Source organism: Mytilus trossulus, chromosome 4 (assembly GCF_036588685.1).
Source record: "Mytilus trossulus isolate FHL-02 chromosome 4, PNRI_Mtr1.1.1.hap1, whole genome shotgun sequence".
In the NCBI taxonomy this organism is placed as follows: domain Eukaryota; kingdom Metazoa; phylum Mollusca; class Bivalvia; order Mytilida; family Mytilidae; genus Mytilus; species Mytilus trossulus.
In genome coordinates, this window is record NC_086376.1 from 75824690 (window position 1) to 75837831 (window position 13142).

At 31.1% G+C, this 13142-nt stretch overlaps 1 protein-coding gene across 1 annotated transcript in view; it reads left to right on the top strand.

The window, feature by feature from the left end:
• The window catches only part of LOC134715983 (hemicentin-1-like), a 30847-nt gene extending 17906 nt beyond the window's left edge, over positions 1–12941 (top strand). Inside the window, exons 2-7 of the mRNA XM_063578611.1 lie at positions 1678–1823; positions 2895–3108; positions 3934–3963; positions 7249–7530; positions 9685–9708; positions 10841–12941. Coding sequence (XP_063434681.1) covers positions 1678–1823; positions 2895–3108; positions 3934–3963; positions 7249–7530; positions 9685–9708; positions 10841–10971 — 827 coding nt within the window. The 3' untranslated portion in view covers positions 10972–12941. The remainder of the gene's footprint in view (positions 1–1677; positions 1824–2894; positions 3109–3933; positions 3964–7248; positions 7531–9684; positions 9709–10840) is intronic.
• Positions 12942–13142: the final 201 nt, after the last annotated feature.

Genomic DNA, 13142 nt, shown 5'->3' on the forward strand with positions numbered 1-13142 from the left:
GAAAGTCAATTTTGTCTCACGAAAGTCAATTTTGTCTCACGAAAGTCAATTTTGTCTCACGAAAGTCAATTTTGTCTCATAAAAGTCAATTTTGTTGTTACAAAATTGAATTTTGTCGTCACAAAAATGAATTTTGTCGTCACAAAAATGAATTTTGTCGTCACAAAAATGAATTTTGTCGTCACAAAATTGACTTTTGTCTCAACAAAATTGACAAAATTGACTTTTGTCTCAACAAAATTAACAAAATTGACTTTTGTCTCAACAAAATTGACAAAATTGATTTTTGTCTCAACAAAATTGACAAAATTGACTTTTGTCTCAACAAAATTGACAAAATTGATTTTTGTCTCAACAAAATTGACAAAATTGACTTTTGTCTCAACAAAATTAACAAAATTGACTTTTGTCTCAACAAAATTGACAAAATTGATTTTTGTCTCAACAAAATTGACAAAATTCACTTTTGTCTCAACAAAATTAACAAAATTGACTTTTGTTTCAACAAAATTGACAAAATTGATTTTTGTCTCAACAAAATTGACAAAATTCACTTTTGTCTCATCAAAATTAACAAAATTGACAAAATTGAATTTTATCTCACAAAAGTTAATTTTGTCTAACAAAATTGAATCTTACCTCACACAATTGACTTTTGTGATTTAATTTCCATATCAGGTAACAAAAGTCAATTTTGTATGCAAATATGTTTATATTTGCATACCTTTTAGACAAAATTGACTTTTGTCATGACAAATATGAATTTTGTCTACAAAAATGAATTTTGTCTACACAAATGAATTTTGTCTACACAAATGAATTTTGTCATCACAAAATTGAAGTTCTCACAAAACAAGTCTGTAGCACATAGTTTTGTAAGACAAAAATGATTTTGTTATGACAAAATTGAATTTTGTACAAAACCATAAGAGTCCCATTCGGCGCCCCGTACGTCTGGCGTACTAAATTATAATCCTGGTACTTTTGATAACTAATTACACCTAAAACTATAGTTGAAAACGTCGTTAGCAATTGTGTCAGTCTAGTACGTTTCATTATTCACATATTTGTGATTAGTGTCAAATTTATGTTACATGTACATTTAACTTCTTTGACAAAGAAGTTACGTATCCGCAGCAGCTGAAGTATAAACCCTGGTGATATATGCGAGATCATTGATGCTTTGTTTCGGCGTAACACATTACGAACGTTTTACTTTTTCCTTCGTCTAATTGTTTTTTAATTTTGATATCGGCACTGTATCCTTCTATGATATTTTGATAGATCCTTTATAATATTTAACTAAATAATATTTGTAATTAGCTTTTACATTATTTGAATTCCCTCCCATCACACTATAACAACTAGCTTAGAATAAGAAAAATAGGCCATTTTTTTTTTATGTTAGACTTTTTTAACTTAAGATAGGTGTAGGCACTACGATGGTTTATTTCAAAATATAACTATTTTGTTACGAGCGTCATTGGGGATTCCTTTATAGACGAAATTTGCGTCTGGCGTTCAAAATATTAATGTTGTTATCTTTGATGAATTTAGTACATTTGTTTTAGATCTTTCCTTTTTGCTTGATGTAATGAATGCAAAGCATGCCTATGTAATTTTACATTCAGGGGTTTTGAAGCTTATTATACATTTGTATCTGCTTTTTTTCTGCAGGTTACGATCCAAGAGGTCGACATAGAAATGGAGAAAAGTTGGTACCAATTCAGCCATCGTTTGCGCCATCAGAACAAAACTTCACAGTCTTTGAAGGACACACAGCTGTACTGACGTGCGTTGTAGAAAATCTGGGGACAAAAACGGTAAGTTTAATTGATTAATGTTACACAAAATTACAAATATATTGTATTCGTATATTTAGATAAAGTATTTGTGATTCGATAAGTTAACGTGCAACTGTATGTATCAATACACATGTAATAGTATGCAGGTGGTATGACAAATATATCTTACGAGCTACCCCCTATATTGTCAAGTGGCATTTAGACTAGTAGCCTATCAAAGTGATCATGGCTTCAACATTTAGAACCTATACTACCAATGGTCAATACAAAATCAAACGCCAATAATAACAACTTGTAAGCTTTGGTCTCCATGTTTTTTTCTTTGCATGTTTTTCAATCGTTCACCATCATTTTCTTCGTCTGCTGAAACCTTTCAGATTTTCCTTTAAGACGTGTTGTATTTTCACAAAGCGACGTACCACTACTTTAACCGTGTATTGAAATAAACCACACCTACAAATACCATGTGAATTATACACAGTCTCTATGCTGTTGTTTTTATCTTTTAGTTATATTCCTAGAAAAGTAAGGATGTAAATTATAAAGGCACATATATACAGTAAGTCATTGCCTCACAATGGTCTTATAAAAAAAGACCATCATTAAGACTACCACATTGAAAAACGCGTAGAAATAACTTTTGAGTTTATAATTATATATGAAAACTGGCTGCTAGCGTAGGAGCTGCTGGAGAGCGGCTTCTAGCATTCTCGTATATATAAGAAATCTGGATTTATCATTCTATACTATGAGTTCAAACTCATCCCGATAATATTACAATAAAACAGCTTTATAAGTTATGTTTGATTTATTTGAACTTTTACAATTGGTAATACAAATGTGCATTAGAAAACTCATACATCATGAAAACGATTTATTGAGTACTAAGTATATCCTGTAAATCTTCAAGTTGTATTATATGTAATATATTCAATAATAGTATAAGAAATAACGAATGATTACGAATTAAGTTCAATATATTGAAATCATAACAAAAGCACAGATATAGAGTATTTTGTATCTTAAAAACAATTGTAATATCAGTTTCAGTAGAAATTTGAGATTGTTATACGATATTTTATTCTTTAGGTAGTATGGCGGAAAATGTCAGACATGAATCCTTTAACAGTCGGAAAGATGACTTATGTATCAGATTCAAGAGTTCAGATACATCATATAATTCATAGAAACAACTGGAATTTGCACATAAGGGATGCAAAAGATTCAGATTCGGGCACCTACGAGTGTCAAATAAGTACAAAGGATAGAAATCTGCGGAGGACTGTCCACCTTCAAGTACTAGGTAATAATACTAACTTCTGTAAGGAATCGATTGGGTTAGGCATGATACACCAATGATAGGGTTTATATGGCATATAGATAATACAAAATATAGGGTCCCTATAGGGGGGATGAAAAATAAGAGTAAAAAAATAACGAAGTTAGAAACATGTGGTACATCGCCTTAATAGCAAAATCCGTTAATTTTTATATAAAAAAAGGTTATGGTTTGATATCTCTGACGATTTACTTTTATGCATTATATTATTCAATAAAAAATAACAAATCACTATAGAGTTGAATTATGTATATAAATATGGTCACCTGGACAACTTCCATTCGGCAGACTGAGAACAGAGGTTAAAGAAGGTTGTCCGTTTGGTTGTGCGGGGTGTATCAAAAGTGAATATGTGAGAAAAGTCCGGTCAAACATAGGGTGTTAACTTCGGAAACTCTTATAGGAGTCTGCATGTGTCTTTGTGTATAAGGAAAATGTCTATCCTTATGCAGAAACCTTTTTTAGTGACAGTCCAAACTCTCAACCCACATAACATTGCAGAGTTTTTATATATATATATCAGATTTAATGTAAATTTATTATTTTCCTGGATATGATTGAAATACTTGCTGTTGGACATGTAAATGTAGTTTTAAAAAATCTCATTTTAATCATCAGGATCAGATCTTTTAGCACGATCTTGTCTTAAATATGCAAGAAATATTTGCCACTGGACGTCAAGCAAACAATCATCATTTAGTCGATTTGAATAACAATTAAAAAAAAATTTGTATATTGTAAGAAAATATTAATGCAAATGTCTTATACATCTATCTCTTAACATTGTAGAAAGACCACAAATACAACCAGAACCTTCAGGTAAGACCACTGTTATATCGTGATGACATTTCGTTGATAGAATACTTTATTGCGTTTACTGTATACAAAGGTCAAAATGTTCCTCAGTGGACTCTTTTGTACTTCATTTTTAACCTGTTTTTGACACCTTTACAGATCAAATTTTATCTAATGTACAAATTAGCCTAAATGTTATGTCATCAAAAGTATATATTTCATTGTCAAATTGGAACAAAATACGGAAAAGGACCCCTGTCTGCTTCCTTTTAAAGATCAGATTAAGTTCCAATAAACAATTTCCACGAGTCTTGAACGTGTTAAATATCAAACTTTGAACATTTAGATATCAAACTCGATCTGCACATCAGAATTTCTCTCAATCCTCATATTATTGATGCATCACTACGCCCTATCTATTGCAGTTATATATATAGTAAATACTAAATTATTAAGTTAATGGCAGTTTAGTATTTTAGTAAAATATAATCTAAGTTTGGTTTTGATAAAAATTTAGAATGGAAATGGGGAATGTGTCAAAGAGACAACAACCCGACCAAATAAAAAAACCAACAGCAGAAGGTCACCAACAGGTCTTCAATGTAGCGAGAAATTCCCGCACCCGGAGGCGTCCTTCAGCTGGCCCCTAAACAAATATATACTAGTTCAGTGATAATGAACGCCATACTAAGTTCCAAATTGTACACAAGAAACTAAAATTAAATAATACAAGACTAACAAAGGCCAGAGGCTCCTGACTTGGGACAGGTGCAAAAATGCGGCGGGGTTAAACATGTTTGTGAGATCTCAACCCCCCCCCCCCCCCTATACCTCTAACCAATGTAGAAAAGAAAACGCATAACAATACGCACATTAAAATTCAGTTCGAGAGAAGTCCGAGTCTGATGTCAGAATATGTAACCAAAGAAAATAAACAAAATGACAATAACACATAAATAACAACAGACTACTAGCAGTTGACTGACATGCCAGCTCCAGACTTCAATGAAACTGACTGAAAGATTATGATGTCATCATATGAACATCAGGCACAATCTTTCCCGTTAGGGGTTTAGTATTATACATCATAACATATATGAGAAGAACATAACCCGTGTCATGCCAACAACTGTTTTAAAATAAATGTGTTTAGTTCCGATGCAAAGACCTTATCAGTGACTCAATATTAACACCAAAATATGCAATCTTTAATGACTTGACAACAGTATCGTAATTATATCCCTTCTTAATAAGTCTATTCAAATGTTTTGTTAGTTTCTGTGGTTAATACTGACACCTTTGTGCTTTATAAAGAATATTTCTATAAAAAAAAATGGATGTGAAATACCTGAACGTATAAGAATTCTGCATGTTGAGCTATAGTTACGAATGATGTCCTTATACCGATGATAAAATTTAGTAAATGTTTTGACTAGTTTGTGATATCGAAAACCCTGGTGTAATAATTTTTCAGTAATACATAAATTTCTCTCATTAAAATCTAAAACATTGTTACATACACGAGCGAATCGTACAAGTTGAGATACATAAACACCGTAAGATGGTGACAAGGGAACGTCACCATCTAAAAATGGATAATTAACGATAGGAAATGAAAAAGCATCCCTTTTATCATAAATTTTAGTATTCAGCTTTCCGTTAGTGATATAGATATCAAGATCGAGGAAAGGGCAGTGGTCATTGTTAGTATTAGCTTTATTTAAAGTAAGTTCAACAGGATAAATTTCATTAATATACATACTGAAGTCGTCATTATTGAGAGCCAAAATATCATCCAAATATCTAAAAGTATTATTAAATTTGTTTATCAGATGTTGTTTCGTTGGGTCCTTGCTTATTTTTGTCATAAACTGTAACTCATAACAATACAAAAACAGGTCCGCAATAAGTGGTGCACAGTTAGTCCCCATTGGAATTCCGATAATCTGACGATATACGGAATCCCCAAAGCGAACAAAAATGTTATCTAGAAAAAAATCAAGGGCATATATAGTATCAAAGCATGTCCAATTAACATAGTTTTTTTTGTTTATTGCTACTAAAAAATGACCTAAAAGAGTTTGAACATATATATTCACATTCTGATTTTCTAAAAGCCCATTTAATTAGGTGTGTGAATTTTTTCTTAATGAGAATGTGAGGCAATGTGGTATACAGGGTAGATGACATTAGATTAAGATGGCTTATGGCTGATAGCTTTATTGAATCTTAATAAATTCCAGCAGTTTGTGATACCTTACACTCCGTAATGATGTTATTTTTTTAAAGTTGTAAGTTTTACAACCTCAAGCAAAGTGCACACTTTTAATTTAAGAATTTAGACTCGTTAACATTTGTTCTAATTAAAGAAACATAGAATTTGATACGTGCTGTATCTTAATTATCTAAATTTAGGTTTAAGAAATGAAAAATGTGTTTTAGAAAAGTTCATGAGAGAGTCAATTTGGCAAGAACGTTAAAATTAAAGACAATTTAATTATGCACAAGCTTAGCTTTAGAGAAAGGATAATTGCACACTTCTTTTCTTGTTTTGTTGTCTTCAGAGCAAATTAACACACAGTAAATGAATTGAGGGCAATCTAATATAACTAGTTGAACCAAGGACAAAGGCAAATTCAATTATTTTAACTTTTCGTTAAAAAAGTTTATTTCTTAGTTTTTATGGGATTATTACATTCACTAGTCTTATTGTTTTTTCTCCATTTTTGTCTATTTAGATAATGATTGTTGCTCTCTTGACGTTTAGTGACAAATATGTCATGCAAATACATGACGATACCACCAATTTATTAAAGAAAACTAATCTTTAGTCACTCTAATTACATTCAAATGAATATAGCATGCTGACGAGTGTTCTTATTGAGGCCATTTGCAATATTCTAAATGTTTATAACCTATAAGTATATATATTTTTTTGTATCTACTAATAACTTAGATTTCATACGAATTTCTGGAATAATCATTTATGTTGTCTGATGAACCTCTAAATTTACATATCGTTTATCAATGAATATCGGCACCTTGAGTTCAAAATGCTTTAATCAATTAAAAGACAAGTCAATATATAGAATAAAAACTAAGGGAACTCCAAATGGAGCAATTCAGGTGCATCTCATGTTATGCATGCAACACCCGCTATATGCGAGTACACACTAACAGGCAACAGTCACAGTCAACAGAACGACATCATGCGTTCTTCAAAACTACCATTCATTTTTCAATGCTGTTTCTTTAAAAGCACATTTTCATGCAGAATATAAATGTATTTTTTTTTAATCTATTAAACAGGAATAATGGTCACAGGCAATTTTCACGTAGAAATTGGAGATACTCTACATATGATATGTAACGCGACAGAAGCGGCAACTCCACTAGAAGATATTGCTTGGTTTAAGGACGGCAATGAACTAGAAAAGAACAATAGAGCCACAATTTATAAAGCTGTGTCACTAAAAGGCAAATCTATCAAAAGTGATTTGTACGTGGACAAGGTTGAAATGGCCGATTCTGGTTATTATTTGTGCCGTGCGGGTGCTCTTACAACACATGAACACGTCCAAGTTTTAAATAGTAAGTGTTTGTTAAATATTTCCATACTTTTCATAGACTGATGATCTTAATCCATATCTAACTCGACTAATCGGATATGTTTTAATCAGCTACGTAATTGAGAACACCCTTATTTTATAAGAAAATGTAACCTTATGCAGAATTTGAGCAATTCAAATCAGCAAATAATCTTCGTTTAACATAATATATATCACATCGTGTAATGATGGTATATCTTTAAGCAACACGACGGTTGCCACATGTGAAGCAGGATCTGCTTACCCTTCCGGAGCACCTGAGATCACCCCTAGTTTTTGGTGGGGTTCGTGTTGTTTATTTTTTAGTTTTCTATGTTGTGTCGTATGTACTATTGTTTTCTGTTTTTCTTTTTCATTTTTAGCCTTGGCGTTGTCAGTTTGTTTTAGATTTATGAGTTTGACTGTCTCTTTGGTATCTTTCGTCCCTCTTTTAATAGTTCCTGTTGATTTTATTCATACAGTCTAGACTCGAGACAACTTGGAACTAAGCATATTGTTTTGATGTGTATCTGTTATTGAATATAAAATTAAGAACATGTAGTATGTTTGACAATGAGACAATTCTCCACCCTGCATAGACCGAATGACATAGAACTATCTACTCAAATTATATAGCTCTTTAAGTTTGTTCGAACTCATTATTGTATCTATTTATAATGGTCTTCTACAATTATAAGGTTTAATAAAATTAGATCTTTGACCGTTAGTAGGACATTTTAAAACAAAATGTATCAAATTCTTAATGTCATTTTAACATGAATTACAAAGTCGATTACTTCTTGGAATTGCAGAGTAACGACAACATTCTATAGCTAAATTATGACTACTTAAGTCTTATTTTGGAAATGTATGTTTAATGAATAACTTGCATTGGAAAATCAATTTAGTATTGTTGAATGTCGTACGATGACCTACATGTCTAGATGCTTACTTCTATTATGTCATTTGGTCTCTGGTATAAAGTTATCTCCATGGCAATCATACACACCACATCTTCCTAATTTTATACTTATCAGTGTGCATGAGGGGTTCTTCGTGACAGTACAATGTAAAATTGTGTTTATACTTATCTGCTGAGTGATATAAACATGATCCTTCTATTTTCTACTCACTTACTACGTCGGAATAAGAAATAGAAAAGTTCAAGACGTACTTAATGCTAATTTCACTGATTTCTTGGAGTAAAATCTTCCAAAAGTTAATTTAATATTCCGAAGTCTTTAATTATGAATGATTGTGCAGTATAACTCTCTTATACTTTGATTATTCTGCAACGTGTGAGAAAGTCAGGGTAGTAAACCTAGTAAAATTGGATTTTGGTTGTGTTTTATCATAGTTACCAACATAATTGTTCTATATTTGTTGGAGCAGAAATAGAATTGTCTGTCTATAGGTCGTTATCAGATCTTTAAATATATCTTCTACCGTAATACGGTTATTTAAGACGTGTCTGTGATGACATATAGCTATCGTCTACAATCAAATATTTCAATTGTCCAGTTTCTTCTCCAAGAGTTCATGCCATCTGCTAAATAAAATACTACAAGAAAAATACATTTCGTGTCAAGAGGAATTAAATATTGTTACTTGATAAAGGAATTTGTATGAAGTGTTTGTCAGAAGACAAATGGTCTTTTATATCGATTTACAGCAGTTCAGAGAAATGATTTCTTTGTGTTTCCACAAGACAATACGACCCTCAATATTTATTCATTTACCAGAGATTGCTTACTATAGTCATACAATACAATGTCAAATAGATCATTCAATTTGATGCTTCATATAATGGTGAATGACGTTCAACGATTTTAGAGAATTTGTTTCAAAGTTATAACGTCAGAGAAAGTAGCCACTATAAATTTTCCTTATGAAGCTACAATTTGATTTTTTTTCGGAAAAGGGGGAGAAGATGGTAGGACGAATTTGAAAAAAAGGCAGGACAGGAGTTAATAAGTACTCTTCTTAGTATTTCATTTCTTTGAGGCAGATATAAATGCAAATTCAGTAACAATGCAATGCTATGAAAACCGACAAATGATATTTATTCTCTGCTTGGTTAAATTTTATTTTCTTAAGATTTAATTAGATGTTTGATTGCGTGTAATCATGCATAATTTAATGCTTTTCTTTCTTTCAGCTGCTGGTAACAAAGATAAACGGGGTAAGATACACATAATTGATTATTTTAGTCATTAATTAAAACAGCCACCCAAAGATCAGGCAGATTGTGATAATTATGAGTCAGTCACTTCAGAATAGTTTTTTTTATCTTTTGAAACGCGACAAATTCTCAAGAACAATAAAGAAAAAGCATTGTGCTTTATTAGTCATTTTCATGTTACACATGGGTATCCGTTTTGTCGCAGACTTAAAATGTGTCATATCATGAGCAATACTTGTTTGAATAACAATAACATTTGAAGTGCTGTTGATCTGTTAATCTAAATTCAGCTGGCGTATTTGAGTTGCTTTATTTAACTTGAGAATATCAATTATAAAGCTGCTATAATGATACTTGTATTTTTTTTATGATTAAATGTCAAAATATTAAAATAACAGCTAATTATAAGTCAATATGTGTTGGATTATTTCCTCTTCAAATGTTTGAAATTCATGTTTTAAATATGTATATGCGTAAAAGACGAAATATGGAAACTACCACATCAAACATCTACAAACAGTAATAAAATAGGACGTGAATATCGATAAATAATAAATAGGAAGGGGGAAAATGGCTAAAAATATTTTCATTAGATAATTTTTCATTAAATTTTTATATGCGATTAAGCGAATAATAAGCATATACCTTGTCCTAAAATAATAGTTTGTCCTAAAAAGAAGCAAGAAAAAGTGCGATATTTTTGTCTCCATATATAGGAGCGAGTACAATAAAATGTTATGTTATGCAAAACAGAGAAGTTTTTTTTCATCGTGAAATTTTTTACTAGATCCCTTTACTCAACTTTTGTCTTATTTTTTTTTTTAAAGAAATCGCTATCATAATCGGCAATACATGGACGAGGACGGAAAATGATTCAAATATCGCTTCTCGTGCATATAAGGCTCGCGTATATAAGGCTCGCGCCTTAAGGACAGCAGGCCAGAAAGGCAATGTTTGCATACTATACGAAAACAATTTACTCGGTTGTCTGTTCTATGGTCGGGTTGTTTGTCTCTTTGACACATTTCACATTTCCATTCTAAATTTTACAAATATGTTATGTGATCATTATATTGAACTTTTGACCACAGGATACATTGGTCCACTTTCAATATTGATTGTTTCATTTCAGGAACTCTTGTCGACACGTCACTGGGATATAGAGAAGGACAGGATAAGAAAAATGCGTCTGCAAGTATTCATGGAAAAGCAGTGCTGTTTATTGCATTTTTTGTTGAACTTTTGAAACACATATTTTCATAACAAGAAAATGTGACAGGGATTTCGTTGAATTCCAAAGTATAGATTATAATGTGCAATTTCAAGAGCGAAAACAGACTGAAAACTGAATTAAGATTGACCATATTTTTTGGTGAAAGTTCTCGATCATTTTACAGAGCACTACGGCTACCGAAAGTGTGAAAATGTGCAATGGACACTAACACAAAGTACATGTATTGCGCCACTTAACTAAATGAAAACACCTGCCGGACATAACATTTTGGCATACAACACTATTATTATGCCTCATTGATAAAACTAATTGTCTGCATTAGAAACGGGTAACATTAACTACTTTGCAATCTGCTTTTTATTCATAATGCGTTTACATTTTCATTACTCATACCACAATGGTCATTCATGTAAATAAGACATATTTTTCACATTACAATCGGGATGGTAAAGAAAATATCATCGGACTCGAGGAATTAGGTGTGAACAAACAAATAAAGTTCGATATTCTCCTTATATACCGAATACAAGAAAGAACACGAATCTGCAGACATTGTGTTGGAAATGTGTACCAAAGAGAAAAAATATTTGCTATCAAAGAGAACAACGTTTGATTGCAAACAAAATTGAAACTAATGCAACTAGTCTTAAGTCTAGTCCCAATGACAATTAGTTCTTCATTATTTTTCATGTTCACTTTTGTGATGACAATGTAAAGCAATACATTATGATATATTGTGAATAATTATGCTTACAATGGATCTATATTCACGAGTCCCAAGATAATTCACACGCGTGACTTATTCAAATGTACAAATGACATTTTACTATTCAAGTGTTAATTTACGACATACCAAAGATTAAATTTAAAATCAAAGTGCTATCAAGTGAGATGAATATTGTAGTATATATATTCTTTATATTTTGTTTGATCGTCAGTCCATTTGTTTTTGTTGTCATAAACTTAAGTGATATTCCAGCATTGTAAATTATGCATTTTAAAATTGCTGTCATTCCATATTTTTTATTATTAATTTGTTATACAAGTTATTGTCAATGTTATTGGTATATTGCATGTCTGTGTTATAATATTTCCCCTTTGCCTTTTGATTGTTGCCAAGAAATATCATTAAATATGCTTTGTAATATGCAATTATTTTAATTTCAGAAACATCACAAAATTTCTGTTGATATTCAATTTAAACTAAGTAAAGCCGTGTAAATAACAATGCTGTTTGCTATTGTTTCCATAAGGTTCTGTGTTAGATTTAAATATACCGGATGAATACCTTCGCATTTATATGAAAAAAATAGTATTACACCAAATAGATATTAATAATTGTATTGCGCAGCTAATGACCCAGCTAATGGCGTATATTAACCCCAAGCATGTGCTATTTACTTTCTCGCGTTGTAAACCTTGTTCGATGACAAGATTAAATTCTTAGTATTCTACCTCTATTTACTACAAATCTGTGTTCTTTGGGTTACTGCCATCAGTTCATTACCTCAGCGCCTATCGTCTTACTGGGTAATTGTACAAATGTATATTATATATGCATATATCATAAACAAAACATAGAATTTTATTAAGATTTTATCGATACTGCAAATAAAAAGTCTAAACTGGAAATATTAATGCAGTCAATAATGTATTTTATGTTTCAAAGCAACAGGCGGAGAGAAAGGTTAGTTACACCCATTAATGCAAAACAGCACCAAAGAATTTCGTGACGTGATGAATATCATTAAAATTTCTAATCTAGGGGATAATTTTTAAGGGTCAATTCGCCCCAAACAAATATTGTCAAACGACATACTCCCTAGAGACTAGAGTAATGAATTCTTTAGGATATGTACATTTTTACTTTTTAATTTCACAGATAATATTGTTATTGACTTCTAGTATCTCAATAAATTATCAACATTTCATATAAATATATCATTAGATTGTCAGCATTTTGTGTAATAATTTCATATTTTTCATGTCACACTTTTGATCATGTATTCATATTGAAAACCAATTAATAAAAATAAAATGATATATTATTATTCAATTCATCCTTTTTATTTCTGGGGTAGATTTAACTCTATGAAGATCGAGAGATTATAATGGTTCATTAATTCAAATGTGGTTTTTAGAAGAACAGAACAAAAGAACCACAGCATTAACAATATTAATACACATTAACATGATAGAG